At 34.6% G+C, this 23306-nt stretch overlaps 2 protein-coding genes across 6 annotated transcripts; one reads left to right on the top strand and one right to left on the bottom strand.

Annotated features, from left to right (window-relative positions):
* The first annotated feature begins 9055 nt into the window (after positions 1-9055).
* LOC141696902 (calcium-transporting ATPase, endoplasmic reticulum-type) lies at positions 9056-15766 on the top strand. 5 transcript variants are annotated; one of them, XM_074501045.1, is made up of 8 exons: positions 9056-9286; positions 9697-11201; positions 11292-11413; positions 12923-13201; positions 13302-13685; positions 13995-14104; positions 14186-14414; positions 15036-15766. In XM_074501045.1, exons 2-8 carry the CDS (start codon positions 9725-9727, stop codon positions 15594-15596), a joined length of 3162 nt encoding a protein of 1053 aa, XP_074357146.1. In that variant the 5' UTR covers positions 9056-9286; positions 9697-9724; the 3' UTR covers positions 15597-15766. The 5 variants fall into 5 exon arrangements, with proteins under 5 accessions (XP_074357146.1, XP_074357145.1, XP_074357144.1 ...); XM_074501044.1 differs by having other exon boundaries at positions 9671-11201; XM_074501043.1 differs by having other exon boundaries at positions 9056-9353.
* Positions 15767-15836: 70 nt separating this feature from the next.
* LOC141696903 (U-box domain-containing protein 43-like) lies at positions 15837-21103 on the bottom strand. Its single transcript, XM_074501046.1, has 5 exons — positions 20766-21103; positions 19085-20371; positions 18477-18774; positions 17782-18269; positions 15837-17337 (listed from the first exon to the last, which is right to left on the bottom strand). Exons 2-5 carry the CDS (start codon positions 20279-20281, stop codon positions 16345-16347), a joined length of 2976 nt encoding a protein of 991 aa, XP_074357147.1. The 5' UTR covers positions 20282-20371; positions 20766-21103; the 3' UTR covers positions 15837-16344.
* Positions 21104-23306: the final 2203 nt, after the last annotated feature.

Genomic DNA, 23306 nt, shown 5'->3' with positions numbered 1-23306 from the left:
AGATGTTGTGAAATGTTTGCCAATCCAGAGATCTGCTATACTAGTAGATCATCTACAGAAGTTGGTTGAGAGGCATATTCTTGTAGCCACTGAGAGAGTATATGAGGTTGTTGAGGTTGAGAACTTGATGGTTTATCAAAAACTCCTGTGACTGAAATCACAGTTTGACTCACAGATTTCTCTATGGTTATGACAGTGTGTTGTCCTCCACTTGTAGTGGGAACCTCCAATTGAATTGGAGGGGATTTGACTGGGTTACTGTCATGTGCACCAGCCTCAAACCCTTGTGTGTCTTGCAACACACTGGCACTTGAATGTGCTAAGCTTGCCTCCCCTATGACAGGATCATGGGCAATTGTACTCCTAGCTTCAACTGTAGAGGCAATTTCTACTCGGGTTGTGAGGGGAGTTGTTCCTTCATAAGGAACCTCTAATTGAATTGGAGAGGATTTAGATAGCTCCCTCTCAGGAGTACTACCCTCAAACCTTTCAGTCTATCAGGACTGTTTTGCACATGAAGGTGCATTAGAGATATTTATGGGGTCTTCAGTAAAGACTGATGAACCCCCCATGTTTGTGATGGTGTCATCAAGGTCTACCCCAGTATGTAGCCTCTCACCATCTGAATGAGGTTTCTGGGTGGTGAGCAAAGCTTCTTGAGCTAAGTCACTTGATTTTTGGTGCACTTGAGAAATGGAGTCAAGTGGAATTGGAATAGAAGAAATATTAGATAGAAGAAATTGTTGCTCAGTTGTGAGTGTTGGCAGCACCCCCAGAATAGATGAGGGAACTTCAAAAGATGTACTCTCACAATGAGTTCCTTCCTTGTTTCTCCTATCATACACTTGAATTGCTTCTTGTGCAGGCTGTACAGACTCACTCCTAGTTGTTTTTACAACTGCATCCTGTTGGGAGGATGTAGAGGAAGATAGAGTGGTCAGCTCAGTTTTTTTTACTTCTTTTGGATCTTTTGACCAGAGGTGGTACTATTTCAGCTTTCTCCTCACCACTCTCATTTAGCACATCTAGGTTTATCCCCTTTCTTCTTTTTACTAACCTCACCTTTTTGAGAAGATGAGGTAGTTGGTTTCCTAGCTTCTAAATGTTATGAAAGAATGGTTGCATCTTGGGAAGATCCCTGTTGGTGATCCTGTGTTTATCTTCCACAGGTTCAGGAATCATAGTTGTACTAGATTGTGCATTTGATCTCATGTCAGGCATAGGATAAGGATAAGTCCTAAATCTTTTCAACATAAATGGAGTGATTTACAGACTTACACTGACCTTATTCTTTGTAGTAAGTGAGCCAAATATTATCTCGGACACTTGCTTACAATTGCCTATCTTAGTACTATCTATAACATTCAACAAATGTATGTCAGCTACTTTATTATTTAAAGTGGATATAATAAATCTAGGAAAGAATATTTCCTTACCTCTAGCTATTAGGGGCATAATCAGCCTGGTTGCAAGTTCTTCCAGGATCAATAGACCAACATTCAGGTGTCTATTGTGAGCAATTGAATACACCAACTTTTGCACAACACTTGAGATATTGTCATATTCAGTTTTTCTGTAAGTAAAGGCCCTTACTACAGAGTCAAAGATGAATGACCACTTCTTCCTTAGATTGGTTTTGTTTAAGCTTGAAAGGTTGATTCTCCCACCATAATTGATGAAGTCCATAAACTCAGTCAGCTCATCAGGAGTTGGCACCTCCACCAGATTCTTAGTTGGCAGCCCCAAAGCTCTATTCACATCTTGATCATTGAATTCTATTTGTTGGCCTCCAATTGTGCATGTCACCACCAGAGAGAGAGAATTGTTGTTAACATCAGTCCTCACTACAACTGTAGTCCAGAAATCATGCAGCACATCTAGATACAGTACTGGATTTGCAGTCAAGGCACCTACAAGATATGATTTAGACAACAGTTTTACAAACCCCTTGAAACTATCAGGAGCTTGGTTTGCATCAGTGAAAGCAAGATAATTAGTTCCTTTTTCTGGGATAGATGCCCTAGCAATATTTTGAGCACTAGTTGATTGATGAGAATGAATGGGTAGGAAAGATTTCTGAGAAAGAGTGAAAAACGAGAGAGAAAACGGTTATAGATTGAAAGCTAGGTCACTTTAGATCTCGAAAGCTGTAAGTAAGTATGTATCGAGAAGTCTGGGTATTTATAGTAAAAGAAGATGACTTTTCGAGAACTCAAAAACAGATATATGGAGTTTGTCTATCGAGAAGTCATTTAGAGAAGTGAAGTACATATCAAGAAGTCATTTTAATTCACTCTTAAATAGGACTCAAATTTGACTGATCGAAATGTCAAATAAATACCCAGTTTGTCCCCAAAAGTGGACTGAATTAATTCTAACTTTTACTTGAATAAATTCAAAATAAAATTAGAATGCATTTTCCAAAAGTATTTTACTAAAATAATTTATCAATTTAAATTATCTCAGTTCTGAGTTATTGATGAGTTAAAGTTTGTACTCATAGAGAACTCTGTGAATGAATACTACTAGAGAACTCTATAAGGACTTATCGATAAGTCATTTTGAACCTATCGAGAAGTCACTCGAGAAGTCAGTAAGTTGACTTATCGAAGATTCACTCGAGAAGTCCTAAAATGACTTGTCGAGGAGTTACTTTATACTTATCGAGAACTAAGTTCTCTAGATACTTTTGGTTATTGTAATTCTTCCTTAAGTTAATTTTACATATTAAGGATGTAAATTAACACCTAAGCAGTTTACTCAGAATTTGAAAAATTCCAAGTTAAATGAATTTGAAAGACAAATATACAGAGATTTCTAAAATATTTATAATTCATATTTCAATTAATTTCCAATTTAATCAAATTAATTTTGATTTACTGGAGATTAATCAGCTGCACAACATTAGCTGAGTTGTTGCCTTAAGATGAAGAATTGAGCAAACCAATATCACTTACAAGTTTAGTGAAAGTTTCTTCATCCAAAGGTTTAGTAAAAATTCTAGCTAGTTATTTTTCTGATGGTGTAAGAAGTTTTAATGCTAAATCAGGATACAGGTCTTAGAAAGACAGAATTTGTATCTGTGAAACGAACAACTCCATAAATGATTCCCTTGGAATGTCATAATTCCAAGTTGAGCTTCCTTCCAGTATCTGAAGATCCTCTTTCTCCCCCTGAGGCTGTGCAATCAAACTCAGGTGTATGAGATGAGCTTCCATTTGCCATGATTCTCTTATTGGGTAGTTTCTTCATTTCCTTAGTCTGACAAACTTTACAAACTTCAACTTGAGCAAGCTTGTTTCTTTCTCCTGATACCTTGGTGTAGAAGCAATAAATACCATTCTTATTTGTTGAGTCAAAATCTTCAACAAACAAGCTTCCTTTCCTTGCTCCCTTAAGAGCAACTTCACCAGTTTTCTTACTGATAAAAATGCATTCTCCTTGTAGAATAAGACTTGAGACCATTGTCTACAATATGCTAATTCTGAAAAGACTCACTACAAGATCAACTACCAGTGCTACATTAATCAAAGACAACATTTTCAAAACATTCTTGCCATATCCCATTTTGAATTATTTGCTGTTGTCTGCAAAGGTCACAGATGGGCCAACTTTCTACTCAAATTGTGATAGCAGGGCTTTATCACCAGTCATATGCCCGGAACATCTACTGTCTATGATCCATATGACTTTCTTCACTTGCTCTACACACAATTAGTCTTAAGTGTGTTTGGAAACCCAAACAGTGTTGGGTAGTTTCTTCTTGGTAGCTTTTTCAGGAGAAGTAGAATGAGTAATTTTAGAAAAAACAGAATTCAGTGATTGTTGTGCATGTTTTCCTTATGATGTAGACTCATTTCTTGATTCTTTAAGATCTACTCTCAGTTTATGGCAACTCTTCATTACCTTCATGTTGCAAGGAATGCAGTCAAACTTGTCACAGAATGAATAGGGATCATTAGCGTTAGCTTCATTGTATTTGCAAGTTCCTTCAGTTGCCTTGCTAACAACCTTTTTACAAAGGTGAGTTAGATGATTTGAAGAGCCACATTTTCACACTTCTTTCTAGGAGCATTTGTAATATAAGCAAAATTATTGCTTTTGTTTATCCCTATTTTTCTATTTCTATTTCTCTTTTTCTTTCTTGCATCTACAGCTTTGGTTTCTTGAACAGGAGTCTTGGGGCTGTGTTTGTTCATGAGCTTCTCTTCAGTTTTTAAAGTCTGAACTGATTCTTCAGGTTTCTTTTCTTTATCTACATCAACAATTTCTTGCTTGATTATCAATTCTTCTTCACCGAAGTTGAGTACACATGCTTTGAATGTAGGTGCATTAACCTCTTTCAAAAAGGTTGGAGCATTCTCAGTCTTCTTGGCTTTCCCTTTGTCACCTACAATCATCTTTTTGTCACTCATGTCTTCATAGTCGAGGCCAATAGCAATGTTTGCACATGGCTTATTCTTCTCATGATACTGTTCAACCAGTTCAGATGCATTTCTGAAAGATTTCATTTTCACTTCATTCTTTTCTATTTTATCCCTTAACACTGCTTCAATTTCATTTGCACACTTGAGCTTGTTCTTGAGATGGGCATTTTCTTGTTTTAAAGCTTCAAGCTCAACCATCAACAATTCAGTTTCTTGCTTTTCACGATCAAGCTTCTTATTTATCTTTGTTAATCTGCTAACTTCTTCATTAGCAGCAACCATGCTTGTGTGAATGTGAAACATTTATGTGCTCATCTTTTTAACAATTTCCTTGTATTGATTTACATTTAAATCAATAGTGATAAGAATTGGTGTTTATCCTTTTGATAAGGATGATTCACCTTGCTTCAAGGCCATTAGAGCATAGTTTCCAACTTCCTCATCTTCATCATTATCTGAATTATCCCAACTCTTTCCCTCTGTAATGTAAGTTTTGCTCTGTTGCTTTTTTAGAAGAGCTTCATACTTTGCTTCCAGTTCAAGATAAGCTTTGTCTTTCTTTGCCTTTTTAGGTTTCCCGCATTCTGTAGCAAAGTGGACTAGTTCATCACAATTAAAGCACCTTATATTAGATCTGTCAACAGATCCAGTTTTGTAACCACTCTTGCTGTCAGAATTGTACTTCCCTTTCTCTTTCCAACTGTTGTCTTTGTTGAAGGATTGTCCTTTATTCCTGAAGTACCTTGGCTTCTTTACTCTAATATTAGAGAATTTTAGATAGATAAGCCATATACTGATCTAGCTCATCTAGTTCTTCAAGAGTGTAGAACTCATCCTTTTCCAACTCTAAGATGACTTGCTCTTGTGAATCATTTGTTCTCTGCTCACTTGATAAGGCATTTAAAGTTTGGTATCTTAGTTCATTATTGAATGAGTGGCTTTCATTAACAATTAAAGAACTTGAGCCATCCACCACATGTCCTTGATCAGACTTCAGCGATTGCCTTTGAATCATCTCTAGTTCATATCTTTTAAGAATCGCATACAGAACTTTCAGAGTTATTCTGCTCAAGTCTCTTCCTTCCCTAATTGCTGAGATCTTTTTTTTCCAAATGGTCAGGGAGATTAAGCAAGAACTTTAGATTCACTTCTTCAGCTTCATAGTATTTGTCATGAAGCTGCAAGTCATTTATCAGCTTTTTGAATCTTTCAAACACATCAGTAATGCTTTCCTTAGGCTTCTCCATGAAACCCTCATATTGTGAAATCAGTATCCTTCTTTGATTTGATCTAACCTCCTCATTTCCTTTACACAGTATCTCAATCTTTTCCCATATATGCTTGGCAGTATCACAGTTGATAATATTATTGTACATCACATTGTCAAGTGACTCAATCAATATCATTTGCAAGCTGTTATCCAGAGAAACTTTCTCCTTTTCAGGATCTGTATACTCAGCATGATCTTTTGGAGCATAATGAGCTGGTATGACAATGTCTCCATCTGTAGATTCCTCAATTCTTACCATAGGAATGAAGGGTCCATTCTTGGGGATCTGAATGTAGAATGGATTTGCCATCCTGATAAACAACATCATTTTCTTTTTCCAAAGAGTGTAGTTAGCTTTGTCAAAGGTAGGAATTTTGATGCTACTGATTTTCTGTGTATTCATTCTTCCAAGATCTTGAATCTGTTTTCTTTCAGATTTTGCTCCGATAGCACTTGTTAGGTAATGAATCACACACAAGGGGGGGGGGGGGTGAATGTGTTTATCTGATTTTAGGCTTTTCTTGAAAGATAATGGTTTAACAAAGTAAATTAAATCTTGTATAGAAAAGTGTTTATGCAGAAATTAAACTTGCACAAAATATGGAACACAGATCTTCAAAACTCACTTAATTTTTGTATTAAAAATTAAGATGCTTTGCTACAAAATTTCTAAGCTCTTCGAAGTTAAAGAGCTCAGCTTCTTCTCGAGAGTATTACAATAATTTTGATTTAAATTGTTACTCCTAACTAGAGGACCAGTGTTAAGTTTATAGCTCAGTTAACTGCTGGTTTACACAGTGGATAATAAACATGCTATTAGCTTTTCTAAACTGTCACTTGTCATTTCTATTTATAGAAAAGCAAATCTTCTATTTCTGGCTTAGCATATCTTTAGCATCCCATGTTTACTTTAATCTTTCTCTGTCAGTTAATCTTTGCCATTGATCTTGCACACTCTTCAAGCTACTTTTTGTAGACTTGTCAATCCAGCTGTTGGATTGTTTGTTGATTGTTTATCTTGAATATTAAATTGATCTGCAATTCTGTACTTTGAGACTGTACTTCGGGATCTCCAGTTTGATTCATTTGAATACTTGATATCTCGATAAGTATAAAGGCTTATCGAGATCTCTAGTACTCCATAATGAGTTTGGCTTGTAGAGGTCTTTAGCTCATCAAGATCTCTAGTCTTCATAACTTCACTTGACTTGTAGATATCTCTGAGTTCTCGAATGGATATAGACTTGTCGATAACTCTGAGTTCTCTAGTGAAGGAATGACTTGTCGATATCTTCTTGAGTTCTCGAATAGCTTTCCTGACTTCTCTACTCCCGATGGATATTTCTTATCCGTCGAGTAGATATTGCTCATCCGTCGAGTAGATGTATAGCTTATCCGTCAAGTAGATATTGCTCATCCGTCGAGTAGATGTTATTCATCCATCGAGTGGATATATACCTCATATGTCGAGTAGATATTGCTTATCCGTCGGTACTCTCTGGAGTTTGAATGACTTCTCGATAAGCCATTCTGGAGTTCTCGAATGACTTCTCTATAACATTAAATCTGTGACTTGTAAAAATCTTGACTTAGAACATTTTTCTCCAAACAGATTTATTGAACTCCAAGTTTCTTCAAAATTCTTCTGAGGCATGATCTTCTTGATCTTCTTCTAGATAGAATCCTTAGGCTTGATACTATTTTAGGAAAAAGACTCCGGTCTGCTCTTTTGCATTTTTACAGACTTTAAGTGTTACAAGTAGACAATACAAATTTAGATAACAATACACCTTACTTAGGATCGATAAGTTGTCTTAGTCTTGTTAAAGTATAGACATGTCTTTTACAACATGCTATTTTCAGAAATACTGGTGTAATTTAAATCGCCTGGGATGTCTTTGATTTCGTTTTTAGCTTTAAGAATTTTTAAATTTTATATGTTAAACGACCAGGAAACAAATCATCTAATTATTTTTAATATATTATTTGTTTTACCACCTGGTTGTATCGACAGTTGGGGGTTTGTCACGGCTGTACTATATTCCATTTTATAAAAATTTTCTGCATTTGTTAAAAAAAAATTAACTTTTTTTATTACAGACAAAATATAGTAATGAGAGAAATAGATTATTTTGATAAATATATTTTGCAACATTGTTTAAAAGTGAGCATCTACAACCTATTACACTATTTTGATTTTTTTTTGCTAAATATTTTGATTTTATTTTTACACCAAAATAGTGTAAAAACTATATTATTTTCAAATTCAATTCCAACCTACCAAACAAAATTGTACACTACTTTTGTATTATGTATATTATTTTATTACTAATTGTAAAAATAAAGTTAAAAATAAAGTTAAAAATAATAAAGTTATTGGATAAGAATCAAATAAATTTATTTTAGTAAAAGTATACAATGATAAATGGGAATATATAAAAATTCTAAAATTTAGTGTGATACCAAATTTGATGTGATGTCACGCCAAATTTTATATAAAATTTAATTAATTTTTAAAGTTGGGTTGAAGAAAAGTTTTTCACCAAAATAGTGTAAAATTGTTGGGTTGGAGATGGGATTAGATGGTACTTTGACAAACACTTAAACAAAATTTAGGATCAATACGAATATAAATAATTGCCTAAACTAATTTAAACAAAAAATTAATAAACTAATTTGAATAAAAATTTAATAAAATAATCTGAACAAAAATTTAATAAGGGAAAACGAAAATTTGTAAGTAGATTAAATTATAGTGAACTATGATATATATAAAAAAAGTTTAATTTTTTTTTCAAAATTAAAGTTATATTTATAGGTAAATTTAAAATAAAAAATTCGATATATTTATAGATATAGAATATAAATTTAAAATGAAATTTCTACCCTCTCTATTTTTATGTTTAACATTTAATTTTTGTAGATAAATCTCGAAGTGTTTTGACCATATAACAAAAAAAATATTTTTTAAATAAAAGTATATAATGTATACTAAAATGTATATAATTTTTTTTAAAAATAACAAATTTCACTATGGGGTCAAAATATTTAGAATTCCTGGTTAGAAAAGTTAAACAATAAATTTTTTAAAATATTTTAAAAGAATTTAAAAGTTAAAGGGACTAATAAATTGTTTTCGTTTGGGATTGAAAGTTGATAAAAATAAATTAGTCAATGAAAAAAGTAAATGACAATTACAATCAGGAATCCGGACTCGGGAGTAACATTTTGTATTAAATATGTTGAGAAAACAAGGTTATGCTAAAGGTTACATAAAAAAGTAGTGGAGGTTAAAATTGTAATTACCCGTGCAAGGAGCAAAATTTGAGTCCATTTAACAATCATGTTTGTTTGACGTTTGAACCGGAATAAAGGCGTCAGTTTTGTGATTCCAATCTATTTAATTTTGCATACAACACTTGTTTCTTGCAAAGTAAATATAGCTTTGTCTCTGAGCCTTGTTTATTCAAAGGTACAAAGTTCTCATCTCTGTGCGCCTTGTCTCTCCGTTACACACATGACACAACTATTGTTGTTGCTTCTTATCCGGGCTCAAGGGGTTGCAGTTTGTTTAGATTATTTACTGCTTGTAAGTTGTTGGTATCATCTCCTACTACTAATTTGTTTTCTCATCTGGGCTGCTCCTGCTATGTAATGTATGTGCCTGTTCTTTTTCCTCATTTGTTTAACATTTCTTACTGAATACGCTTCCTTGTTTTCTTACCTATTCATCATTTGGGCTAATATTAGTATGACAAATGGTTGGCCCTCAATTTAGCAACAATAATAAGTTTGTCATGCTCCGGAGTTAGTTGGTAGTTGCCATTAATAATGATCACTTCAATTTTTTGTCATCAAAACTTGTTGCTAGTCGTCGGTTTATTCTTTTTCTGTTTTTTTTGTTGTAGAGTTGGGATATTTTTGTATCAGAAAATTTATGGCTTCGCTACAACTACTTCCCTTTGGTTTTTAGCTCTAGGTATTCTGGATGTGTTTTAGGTAATTCCTGCTTTCATTTGACCTCGATATGAAAGACATGATGGATAAGCCATTTCCTGCGTGGTCATGGTCTGTTGAGGAATGTTTGAAAGAGTACAAAGTAAAACTTGACAAGGGTTTCAGTACTTATGAGGTTGACAAGTTGCGTGAGACTTATGGATGGAATGAGCTTAAGAAAGAGAGAGGAAAGCCTTTGTGGCAGTTGGTTTTACAACAATTTGATGATATGCTTGTCAAGATTTTACTTGTTGCAGCCTTAATTTCTTTCATTTTAGCGTATTTGCACGGGAAAGAAACTGGGGATTATGGAGTGGAAGCTTATATTGAACCTATTGTGATCGTCTTGATTTTAGTCCTTAATGCTATTGTTGGAGTTTGGCAAGAAAATAACGCCGAGAAAGCACTCAAGGCTTTAAAGGAGATGCAATGCGACTCTTGTAAAGTTGTAAGGGATGGCTACTTGGTGCCAGATTTACCTGCTAGAGAGCTTGTACCAGGGGATATTGTTGAATTGCATGTGGGTGACAAAGTTCCAGCAGACATGAGAGTGGCAGTTTTAAAAACGTCGACCTTAAGAGCTGAGCAAAGCTCCTTGACAGGGGAAGCAATGCCTGTTCTAAAAGGTACGAATACTGTCCTCCTGGATGACTGTGAATTACAGGCCAAAGAAAATATGGTTTTTGCTGGCACAACAGTTGTAAATGGAAGTTGCATCTGTGTTACTGTGGATACAGGGATGCTCACTGAAATAGGCAAGATACAGACACAAATTCACGAGGCTTCTCTTGAAGAGGGTGATTCTCCATTAAAGAAGAAGCTTGATGAGTTTGGGAATAGGCTTACAACTGCTATTGGTTTTGTTTGTCTTGTGGTGTGGGCTATCAACTATAAATATTTCCTCAACTGGGATCGGGTAAATGGATGGCCAACAAATATCCAATTTTCTTTCGGAAAGTGTACGTATTATTTCAAAATAGCAGTTGCCCTTGCAGTAGCTGCTATACCAGAAGGCCTTCCCGCTGTTATTACAACTTGCTTAGCTTTAGGTACCCGGAAAATGGCACAGAAAAATGCAATTGTGAGAAAGCTACCAAGTGTGGAGACCTTAGGATGTACAACTGTCATCTGTTCAGACAAAACAGGGACACTGACAACAAATCAGATGTCTGTAATGGAATTTATTGCATTAGGACGAAATACCACCACTTGTCAGATTTTCCATGTTGATGGCACAACTTATGATCCAAAGGATGGTGGAATTGTTGACTGGAAATGCCACAATATGGATGCTAACTTGCAAGCCATGGCAGAAATATGTGCTGTCTGCAATGATGCTGGTATCTTTTGCAATGGTCGTCTGTTCCGTATGACAGGGTTACCCACTGAAGCAGCTCTCAAGGTCTTGGTTGAAAAGATGGGCGTTCCAGATATTAAAGCAAGGAATAGAATCCGTGATTCTAAGATTACAGAAAACTATTTGATCGATCGCGAGGCTGTAAAATTAGGTTAAAAATGTCTTACCCTTTTCTTTTAATTACCCTCCATGAAAATTTCACTTTGTAGGCATGCCATTTCATCAATTATATTTTCGATAGGCTGTTGTGAATGGTGGACAAAAAGATCAAGAAGGGTTGCCACACTTGAGTTTGATCGCGTTCGCAAATCGATGAGTGTTATTGCCAGAGAGTCAACGGGAAATAATCGACTTCTTGTTAAGGTATATTAGCAATGTTCAATTTGTGCTTCACGTTGTATAGGGTTACCCTCACGTTTCTTACATTCATATAAATTCTAATCATAAGATCATTTACGGTAGCCGATGGCTTCATCACTTAATTACTGCTTCTGAAATAAAAAAAAATAGTAAAGTAGCAACAGTTGCAAGTTTCCATGCATTGAAAATTAGACAGAAAGTCAGAAATTGTTCACTTAATTTTAATTAGGTTAGCTATGTACAGGCGGCAGACCAAAGTGCTTAAAATTTAACGGTATTAAGTAGGAGATAGGATTATAGTACTTAAAATTTTCCAATCCCATGTTTGTTTTGTAAAAAATTAGTGAAGAGTTATCCAAGGATTATAATCCTTTAAGTTATCTTATCCCATGTTTGTTTTGTTGGAGTAGAGGATAGGACTATAATCCCCTCTAATGCTTGGTGGGAGAAGGTATTGTTTTATCCCCTCCTATAAGTCATTTTTTAAAGGATTATAATCTCCTCATTGTTATCCATGTGAAACAAACATATGATTGGAAAATTTAAAGGATTATATTCCAATCCCAAGTATTATCCCTCAAAACAAACATAGGATAAAAGTTTAAAGGATTATATTCCAATCCTACACTTAATTATTCCAAACAAACTTATGATAGGATTATTTAATCCATAGGACTAATTTTGATGGGATTAGTTATCCCCGGATTATTATCCCGGGATTATAATCCCATGAAACAAACATGGCCATGTTGACTAGAACTATTTTGAATGGATACTTGAATCTTATGAGTTAAATGACAATGTGAAAGGCATTAATGATTGCTTCCAATATTAAACAACTTAAATGTGAAGGACTGTGTTGCAAATTACCCAATTCTATACATGAAATAAGGAGATGTTTTGTAATTGTATTCATTTTTATTGGGCTTTCATTTCTTTAGTTAAGTTTTTAGTTTTTTTACTGTTTTATAAAATCTTTGACTCTTTTTGTTACTGTCTTTCAAAAATTATAGCGAACCCTCAATGTTGATCGAAACGGTTTTGTTCATTTAAGCTTTAGTTTCTGGGTTCTTATTGCCCGAAAGTTGTTCTGTTCTCCCTACAGAAAATGTCAGTTTCTGATTATGAAGCAAGGATAGGAGGCGGGGGAATATGAGGACATGAGTCATGTGACATGTATAGAAATAACATAAATTTATATATTTGAAGTTATGTTTAATTAACACCTGTCATCAAACTACAAACTGTACAAACATTTTATCAGATTCATGACTTAATCATGTAAATCAGATTTTTTTGCGAAAGTGAATATAAACATCAATACTTCACTTCCATGACAGTAGTTACTTAATACACCAATTTAGAGTATGATTTGTGAAGTACTTTTTTATTCGAGCTTCTGAACACGGGGATAGGAGTGCCAAATATGCGGCAAACTATATACTTCAGTAATGCCAATACCAGAGGTATAACAAATTTAAATTTAATGTCTGTCAATTATTGGATCTGCAGGGTGCTGTTGAGAGTTTACTAGAGCGCAGTTCACAAGTTCAACTTGCAGATGGATCTGTTGTGCTTCTGGATGAACCTTGTAGGCAATTATTGCAGTTGAGACAGTTGGAGATGAGTTCAAAAGGATTGCGATGCTTGGGTATGGCTTATAAAGATGAATTAGGTGAGCTTTCGGACTACTATGCTGAAACTCATCCCGCGCACAAGGAGTTGCTTGATCCAGCTTGTTACACCTCAATCGAAAGTGACTTGATTTTTGTGGGATTCGTTGGTATAAGGGTGAGAGCACTTTTGCAAGAAAACATGAATCACATTGGTCTACTTTTTAAAGAGATATTTCTTTGTCTTTTTGATGCTAATTTAAGAATGGAAATTTCAGGACCCTCCTCGTGATGAAGTTCAAAAAGCAATTGAAGATTGCAGAGAAGCTGGGATTAAAGTTATGGTGATAACTGGCGATAATAAGATCACTGCTGAAGCTATTTGTAGGGAAATTCGATTGTTTTCTGATGGAGAGGATCTTAGAAGGAAAAGTTTTACTGGTAAAGAGTTCATGGTGCTGTCTGCTTCTCGACAAAGAGAAATTCTATCAAGTTCTGGGGGAAAGGTTTTCTCACGTGCTGAACCTAGGCACAAGCAGGAAATTGTTAGAATTTTGAAAGAGATGGGTGATATTGTTGCTATGACTGGAGATGGTGTCAATGATGCGCCTGCGCTGAAACTTGCTGATATTGGAATTGCCATGGGCATTACTGGAACAGAGGTAACCAAGAAACCAGCTCTTTTGGATTTGTAAAACAGCCATCTATTATTGTGTTTATCATTGATTCTGCCTTCTTATATTGGCTGGTTATATATAAAGGAAAATCAGTTGATTAGACTTTGGATTGTAGCATAGCCTAGAAACAGAACAGGGTGGATATTAACCTTGCGGTTTTGACTCTTGTGAGATCAACAGTTTCTTTTAGGCCTTTTGTGCTTCATTGATCTCAATTTTTAGTGTTAGTTATATGCAAACTTGGAACGATAAATATATTTTTTGCTAGTTAAGCTTACATGATTAGTTTTCCAGGTTGCAAAAGAAGCATCGGATATGGTTCTGGCAGATGATAATTTCAGTACCATTGTTTCAGCTGTTGCTGAGGGTCGTTCAATTTATGACAACATGAAAGCTTTTATAAGGTCTAATTTTCAATCTTTCTGTTTTTGTTAGAGATATAACAAATTCCCATATAAGAGAACTTCACTTTCATGAATGTGCAGATACATGATATCATCAAATATTGGGGAAGTTATATCAATTTTTCTGACTGCTGCACTGGGCATGCCTGAGTGCATGATACCTGTGCAGCTGTTGTGGGTCAATTTAGTCACTGATGGACCACCAGCAACAGCTCTTGGATTTAATCCCCCAGATGTCAATATTATGCAAAAACCACCACGGAAAAGCAATGATGCTCTCATAAACTCTTGGGTTCTCTTCCGTTATATGGTTAGTGATGACCAAGTACTTATTGTTCTTGTTTTTAGCCAGTTTTCAGCAGTGTGGCTATTTGTACTTGTGTGTCATAACTTTGATTTTTTACTTTTTTGATATTCCTATATATATGACCTGCATTTAACTACATTCGTGTGAGAGCTCCCGGAATATCAAGTGGACTGGAATAACTTGGTAATGCAATAAAAATACATTGCGAGCTAAGTGTAAATTATTAATAAATTTGTTAAGGACCAATATTGCTTTGATAATGAACATCTAACTTGCATGCCAGCATGTAAACCATTCACATACGTGTCTTTATGTTAGTATCTTAAGTATATAGTAATTAAGATGTATGACTGGTAAAGCTCGAAGAAGTTACATACTAGTATAGAATTTACAGAGTCAAAGTGGAATTGCAGGTTTTACTATGGACATTTCAACAAACAAAATTGCATGGATAATTTTAAGAATTAGTATATGGCAATATCCCGCATACAAGGAACATTGTCTTCCAAAAAAGCAAACTGCTGAACTAAAGTTTGATTCAGTGACATATCAACTTAATTGAGATATACTTTAGATTTTATCATTTATATGCATAATTACTTGTTGTAATTTACAAAATGGCAGGTGGTAGGTTCTTATGTGGGCATTGCTACTGTTGGCATTTTCATTTTGTGGTACACTAGAGCGTCATTTTTTGGAATAAATCTTGTGGGTGATGGGCACACACTTGTTGAATTATCACAACTTCGCAACTGGGGAGAGTGTCACTCATGGTCAAATTTCACTGTTACTCCATTTGCACTTAGTGATGGCAGCCTGATTACTTTCTCAGATCCATGTGACTACTTCTCTACTGGAAAAGTGAAGGCAATGACTTTATCACTTTCTGTATTGGTGGCCATAGAAATGTTTAATTCTCTTAATGCCCTCTCTGAAGAGAACAGTTTGATAACAATGCCACCATGGAGAAACCCTTGGCTGCTTATTGCCATGTGTATCTCATTTGGGATGCATTGCTTCATATTATATGTTCCCTTCTTGGCAGATGTGTTTGGTATTGTACCGTTAAGTCTAAACGATTGGGGTCTCGTTGCATTGGTATCAGCACCTGTGATTCTTATTGACGAGCTTTTAAAGTTTGTGGGACGGAGTAGAAGGTGGAGAGCAAAAGTAAAGAAAACATGACATGTAGTAAGATCAACCAATTGGTGTCTTCTAAATTAAGCCTTGAAATGGGGCGTTTGTATAGCTAGGAGGAAACTTATGCTGAAAATGTATTGTAGTTTCTTATGTCAGTTACTTCTAACAGGCCACATTCCATGTTTAATGGAATTAATGAATTATATTATGTATTAGATTAGAGGTCATTATAATACATTTAGATAGAAAGCTATATTACTCGTAACAATGAATGGCACTTACAAATGGATAAACATTCCTTTAACTACCAAAGTATCAACTCATATAATAATATGATCTCAGCTAAGATGTACAGTCTGGTTCAGAATTTACTTATCTATCGAATGAACACAAATTACAAGAAGTCTATGTGCTGCTAGGGATGAGAAGGCTTTCATCAGCTGGCCCTGGCCAACTTCAATATAATAATATCCCAAGGAATGTAGCTTTAGTATGTATCCCTATTTTTCTGGTAAAGAGATGTTGAGGATTCAAGTCTTGCAAGGGGGCATGAGAATGTCAGGGTAAGGGTGTGCCTCCAAAGGCTGCCCTCCTTTCAAAAAATTGATATGTAATATTGATACAAACAACACAAATTTCTTCCAAGAATTAAAAATAACTCCAGCCGTGTTCAGTGAATATTTGCATCTTGCAAGCAGAAGAACTAGAGGGAACTACTTGAAGTCATCGTAAGATTCATCTATGCAATAGTAATGTGTCGATGAAGTCGGAGACCAGAAACCCTCATCAAAAATTAAAAATAAGAGGACTGATCATGTAGAACATTCAGCTGGGCCAAAATCCTGGCAGCTGAAGACTTTATGGTGTTCTGTCCACGCTGAGTCAATTCAACTAACGGCATCTGAGAAGATCCACCATATTTCTGTCTTAACTCCTGTAAGCTGAAAATTTGTTCTAGACAACTTAGAACTTTCTCCTGCAGTGGGGGAGAAGGTACATTTAGTAATCTGATTATAAAAGGTATTGCTCTTGCTTCATCAAGCATCTTGCTCCCACTTTTGAGTCTTGCATCTTGAATAAGAGTCAATAGGGCGTCCAAAGAAGCTTCACATAATCCAGTATCTTGTTCACCAAGAAGTCTTACAAGGGATGCAACTGCACCAGCCTCAACCAGACAGAACGATGATTCAACCGTGCAGATTCCTGCATGAACAGGGCAACCTGTCTCTGCTTGAGCTGAAAAGCACCAAAGTCCGTGACGCTTCGGGAGTGCCTTAGTCAGCGCAGGGGTACTCTTTGAGAATTGTGCAAGAGAAGTGGCAGCTCGTCTTTTTGTCAAACTAGTTCCTTGCTCTAGTAATTCTACTAGCACCGGAATAATACCTATTTCAGCTGCCATTTTCTGTAATTGCTGACTTTCTGGAGCAGTGAAACGGCATATTGTTGCCAAAGCATTTTCAATCAATTGATTCTTATATTGGCCATTTTGCCTGCCATTACACAGATGCTCTAAGATCCTAGAGATTCCCCCTGCTCCCAAAAGCCACTCAGATATCTGGGGGGACACTGGAAGATATGAGATAATACCCATAGCAGAAGCAATCTCCTCAACGTCAATAGAAGTCATGATGATTCTAGCTAACGTCTCAATTAAATTTTGACTCATATGCTCAATGTTGCCTTCATCACCATATTCTGTCAGGCAATACAACAGCTTAACAGCATTCACCCGAACATTTTGGTCATCAAGCTCACACAGTTGAACCAAGACTTTTATAGATGCACCCTACGAAGGCAATTAAGCAACAAATAATTAGCATCTATCCAACTCAATAAACTCATCACACTGAGAAGCAGTGACAAGAGAAAAAATGATATCATGGAGAACACTTCCTGTTCGATGCAGTCCCCAGTTTTGCTTTGCGTTTTCTATTCTCCCTAAGATTATGCTGCATTTCTAATAGTGAAACTATATATATGCAGGAGCCTCAGATTTTTAGGAGTTATCAGATTTTCATTAAAATACGAGTACAGGAAACCACTTTTGCAATTGTAGCTGATGTACTAAAATTTCTTTTGGGAGACCCTTTCTGCTCAAGTGCTGTTGTGCCTTATGCCTAACTAACAGAACCATGTAATTCTTTTTGTCCTTCATTCTCATATCAGTGTGTCAGATTATATATTCCATTATTATTGGTAATACTAATATATAAAGGTAATCATACTATACCTGATTTAACTTTTTCATGACATTTGAGGCAGAGGGAGATTGGGCGATAGCTTGAAAAGAGCGAAGTATGCTTTCTTGTACTTCAGGCACAGCCAAGTTAATGCAGGAAAAAAATGTATTGATCTCTTCATCAGATTCAAACAATACCACTGGTGCCTCATCAGTACTTTCAACTGTAGTTGATATTGCAAGATGCATGATGGTGGCAGCAGCTTGTTCACGTAACCCAGTTGACGAGGAAGGGTGGTAAAGAAGACCTAAAAGTGTACTTACAGAACCCTGCCTGATCATATGCCAGCCATTTTGTGGAAGGTTTGATAGGTTCCGAAGAGCTTTAACAGCTATTTCTTTCATCTGATCATCACCCTCTTCGATTAACTGAAGAAGTGAATGCAATACTCCTTGTTCAAACAGAGAAGATTTATATTGATCAGTTATTTCAATTTGTGCCAAAGTTATTGCCATTTTCACCTTCACGTCTACTGGTCCTGTAGAACAAATGCAACTAACTCATTAAAAGAATTATAAAGGTTGGTCTAGTAAATGGCAATTGTACCAAAAAAAATCTTGCTCTAACTCTATCGCCCTCCCTTCCTGGACGGTAGGTTGAGGGATCAAGCCTTGTCAAAGACAAAGCTGGTGTATGCGTGTGCTTGCTGCTGAATTAGCAGACAAAGATGGTTTTTGTAGTCAACCTGATGATAGACGCTCCAGAAGATGTTCAAAATAATTAGTCTTAGCCATCTGAATAACATTCTCATCAGAAAATGAAAGATTCCTTAAGAGATTCCTTGCATCTCTAGCAGCTTGACTGTCGGTGCTGCTTGACATAGTCACCAGGTAGATTATGCAGCCTTTGACCTTTCCGATACTCTGCCTCGAAAATTCATTTTTGGATAATTCCAACAGGAAAGCTACAGCCAACTTCCCATTGCGACGTCCAAGCGAGCGAACAATAGATTCAAGGGCATCACCGGTTCTTGCGATTCTTTCCTGCATCATATATTTCAGTTTAAGGCCATTAACTTCTTTTCTGATCGGAAGCAACATACTTTCTGAATAACTTTTGAAGGCGTCTAAACAGATAAATTAAATTCCCAACAATAGGAAATATTTGGGCTATAAAGGACTGCAAATTAGAAATTAAATTTCAATTTAAATCTTTACCTTAGTGACAAAATCATACAAAGTATTGGTGGTACCTTAAATTTGATCTATAACTAGTAGACATCATAAGCTAAATCACGAAGTTTGTGGACGATATCTATTCTCATTTACAAGTTATAAATGACAAAATGAGTACCTGTGTATCATCATTGTCTTTTGATAGAATATGAAGGATATCCATAGCACAATTTCTGACATCCCGGTTTTCTGCTCTTAGAAGTTTAACTAGAACAGGTATGTAATTTTCCAATACCACCCATTCTCGATGTATGTCTCTTTGTTCACAGAGATCATGTAGCTCTTCTAAGCAGCTAATAGTTTCTTCTACATCCCCTGATAAGAGTTTTGGTCTCATGGATGCAATTGAAATCATGGTATTTCTATCTTTCCATTCTTCAATTGATTGCCTAAGAGTTTTGTTAGGCCTCAATAATGGAGTTTCTAAAACACTATTGGTCATAGGACATAAATTGCTCCCAGATGCAAGCCATTCCTCAATGGCTTTTCTCTCAAATGTTTGTCCCGAAGAAGTCTCCACGGGGTCTTCCATAACTTCCCTAGTGATTGGACAATAAAAGGACTGAAGAGGTTCCAATGGCTGAGTACCTAAAGAATTCCGTTTATTGATATATTTCATTTCTTTTTCCTCGAAAGAGGAAGTAGCATCACCCCTTTCCAGCAACGCAATTATTTGTTCCAGCTGTATGGCTTCTGCCTGGTCTTTCCTCAGCTTTGCATTTTCAATTTCAGTCTTGAATCCTTCGAATTCCTGTTTTAGTGCAGGTTGCGTTGAGATTCCAACAGCCTCCCCTATCATAAGAGCCAGTTTGTAAGCGTTGGCACGGTCAATATTCCTTTCCTGAATTCCTGAATCTAACTTGTCCAAAATATCTTCATAGGCTGAAGCAGCTTTAAATTCAGCAGCCCGCATACTTTCACACAGCTGGTTGACATCCTCACTTATACTTAATGAAACATCCAGCGAAGCCAATGAGATAAGCCTTAATGCATGAATGATCTTCGTGTTAATATCTTCAATTTGCTTGGTAACAAGACGGTACTTTACAAATTGGTAAACTTTATTCTTTTTGCTGCATTCAAAAACTAGTTTCTTAAATTCCTTAACCTCCTGATTAAGAATTTCAACCGCATTGTTTAGTACTTCAGAATCCCAAATATTCTTTTTATTCAATTCTTCTAGTATAGGTATAATCCCAATCAAATTGGAAGAAAGCTTGGAAAAACTGTCCTTAAGAAAGACATCTTTAGCAGCATGTACCACCTCAAAAAGTGCCTCTATCACTTTAGGAATAGTTTCTACATCCAGAACCATTTTGCTTCAGTAGAAATACTTCAACAATTCACAAATGTGTGGCACCATGCGACGAGATTATATAAACTCATATTCTCCCAGGGACAGTAACTACATAGTTTAGAGGGAATATAGTTATGCGAAAAACAACAATTATAGAAACAACTCAACCAGTCATATATGCTGATATGATAATAATAATCCACAGCATACAAAGATGTAAAAATCGAAAACTCTAATGAAACAGCCTATATATGGAGACTTTGTCCACAAAGTGAGAGATAAAGTCTGAATACAAAATTTAAGGCAACTCATTTGAATACATGTTGTTATGAAACTTAAGTTGTTGAGCAACCCATTTTAAGAGTTTGTAAGCTAAAAGAACTAGTGTTTCAAGATCAACAACAAGAAAACCTACATAAAAGTGAGAAATATGTATAAAAAAAAAGTAAGACAAAGGAATAAGAAATGAAGCTAAGAAAGAGAAGTAATATTGGAGAAACACCTGAGGATGAAGGGTGAAGGAGAAACAAGTTGAGATGAAGAACTTGTGTGGACTAGAGCTAGCTAGCTGCCTTGAGTTGACTTGAACAATGCCAAATCACATACAAACTATATGTATATAAATTTATTTAAATATGGCAAAGTATATAAAAACACCGAGTTTTAAGGTCATAGAAACAATAACGTTAATTTTGGGTAGGAGGAAGAGAGAGTCAGGCGACCAGGCATTGCAGAAATGTTCAACCCCTAAAGAGAGTTGAACAATTATTTATGTATGTATGTATGTATGTATTTACATATATTACTGTTTGCTATGTTGTATACCACTGTCAAGTGTCAACCATCTCTTAACAAGTTTCGTGGTTATTCTCCCCCCTTTGTTCAATAAAATTATACTTAATTATTTCCGAAAAGACAGATGTACTAGACACCGGCCCAACCACTGAACTTGAATTAAAATATGCCGCTACTTCTCACTTGTTTCCTACTCCCTCTGCCCCCATCGAGTATCAAATTATGTAATTTATGTTAAAAACTACGTATATCATGACACAATTACAGTATTTTTACTATATCTCTCTGATTCATTCTTGTCGTTTATTTTTATTTCAGGTATTTTTACATATTGTATACTCAAACTCCAAACAAAATATCAAACTCATTTACTGTTCGTGTAATACAGTTGCATGTGTTCTCATATTGTATTTTATGTAAAATTGAATATTAATATAAAAATAATTAAAATGTAATTATTAGATTCTTAGGTAAAATCTTACACAACTAATAAAATATATACATGTAAATCATTAGTACTTGCGATATTATAAAACTATGCATTATTTTAGAACTAGTTATATAAACATATATATTGATATTTACATTTATTCATTATCGATATACATATTTATAATAAATATTAATATTTAATTATAAATATAAATATAATTAATTCGTGTAACTCGTCTTGTACCCAAAAGATTAAATACAAAACCAAGTTTGTGCATTTCATGTCAATGTACAATCACAAACACTAAATTTTCTTGTCGTATTTGAAACATATAAAAAATTTAGGGTCTAATTTTTAGAATAACTACTGCAAAGTACTTAAATAGCATTATATGATTTAAATTTTAAAATTTTAAATTTATGAACATATTAAAATTTTGAAAGGATATTTTCGATATATTATTTATTTTGGTATTTGTGCCATTAAACATAAAATTTAAATACAGGTAGACCATGTCCACTAGAACATGAATTTAATTGATCTAAATCAAAGTCAAATGGTCAATCTAGCCAAATTATTTTCAAATGTATTTATATTTTAATATAAATATGAAGAGATATTTTATTATTCTAAAACATTAAAATTAAATCTTTTATGAGATATATCTCTATAAGACAATATGATTAAAGAATAAATATCAAGACATGATATTTTAAGATCTCTATTGCAACATCAAAAATACAACAATTAAAAAAAGGAATATTACAGAAATATTTTTTAGAGGTCTCGTGCTATTTCAAAAATATTTTACTCTTTACTCAAAATATTTGTGTACATCATCAAAAATATTTTTTCAAAAATTATTAATATTCATTGTTGGAATATTAATATCCATTTTATAACCCATTCCATGTATCCTTGAATTAATTTCTTTTCTTTCGTAAATTAATCACTTCTTGGAGAAAATTAATTAAAAAATACTCACAAAAGTTTTCTACCATCCAAATATATTATATATATATATATAAAATAAATATATTTTAAGTATTTATTTAAGTCAAAAATTTGTTCAAAAAATCCATCTATTTTATTTCAAAACCAATGGTATTTTACTAGAAAGCGAAAACTAACACAATCGTTTTAAATCTAGATAAAATGCTTTCTCATGCTTAAATGACTCAAAATTTGGTATGGATCATTTAAATGGTATTTTATACGCATATTAAAAGTCTTATTAGTTTTCGAGAATTTTTGTCCGGGCACACAATGTTTGACCTAGTTACCATCGACCAAAATTGACCAAAATTTGCAGGACATCATTTTATAATATTTAGATATTTATCATATTTCTTATGGTATTTATTTAAGGGTTTTTAAGATGGTCAAATGTAATGGTGCTCAATGTTTATTTAAGTTATTAAATAATGATTAAAAGAAAATGAAAATATATTATTATATTTATAAATCAGTTGGGATTGGAAACTCCATTAATTTGTTTGTCTCATATTGCAAGTGGTAAAAAAACACAACTAGCACTCCATGTCATCAATACATGCCACTTCCATCATTCACCATCCATTTTCTTTTAATCTCCACCATTTAAACCAACTTCTCATATAAATAAACTCCGCCACAACCCATTTTTCTTAAGAGCCACAAAATTGATGGGATTTTCAAGAATTATCCTTTTTTTATCTCTCTCAAATCTCTAAACACATACTTCTTCTCACAAACCTTCCATCTCTTCTATATATTATCATTTATACACGATTTTTGTTCCAAGAGCTTAGTTTCATCGAACCAAACTTCCTCCCA

The sequence above is a fragment of the Apium graveolens genome, chromosome 11, assembly GCF_009905375.1.
Source record: "Apium graveolens cultivar Ventura chromosome 11, ASM990537v1, whole genome shotgun sequence".
Classification (NCBI taxonomy): Eukaryota; Viridiplantae; Streptophyta; class Magnoliopsida; order Apiales; family Apiaceae; genus Apium; species Apium graveolens.
This window is presented reverse-complemented; position numbering and strand designations above follow the sequence as displayed.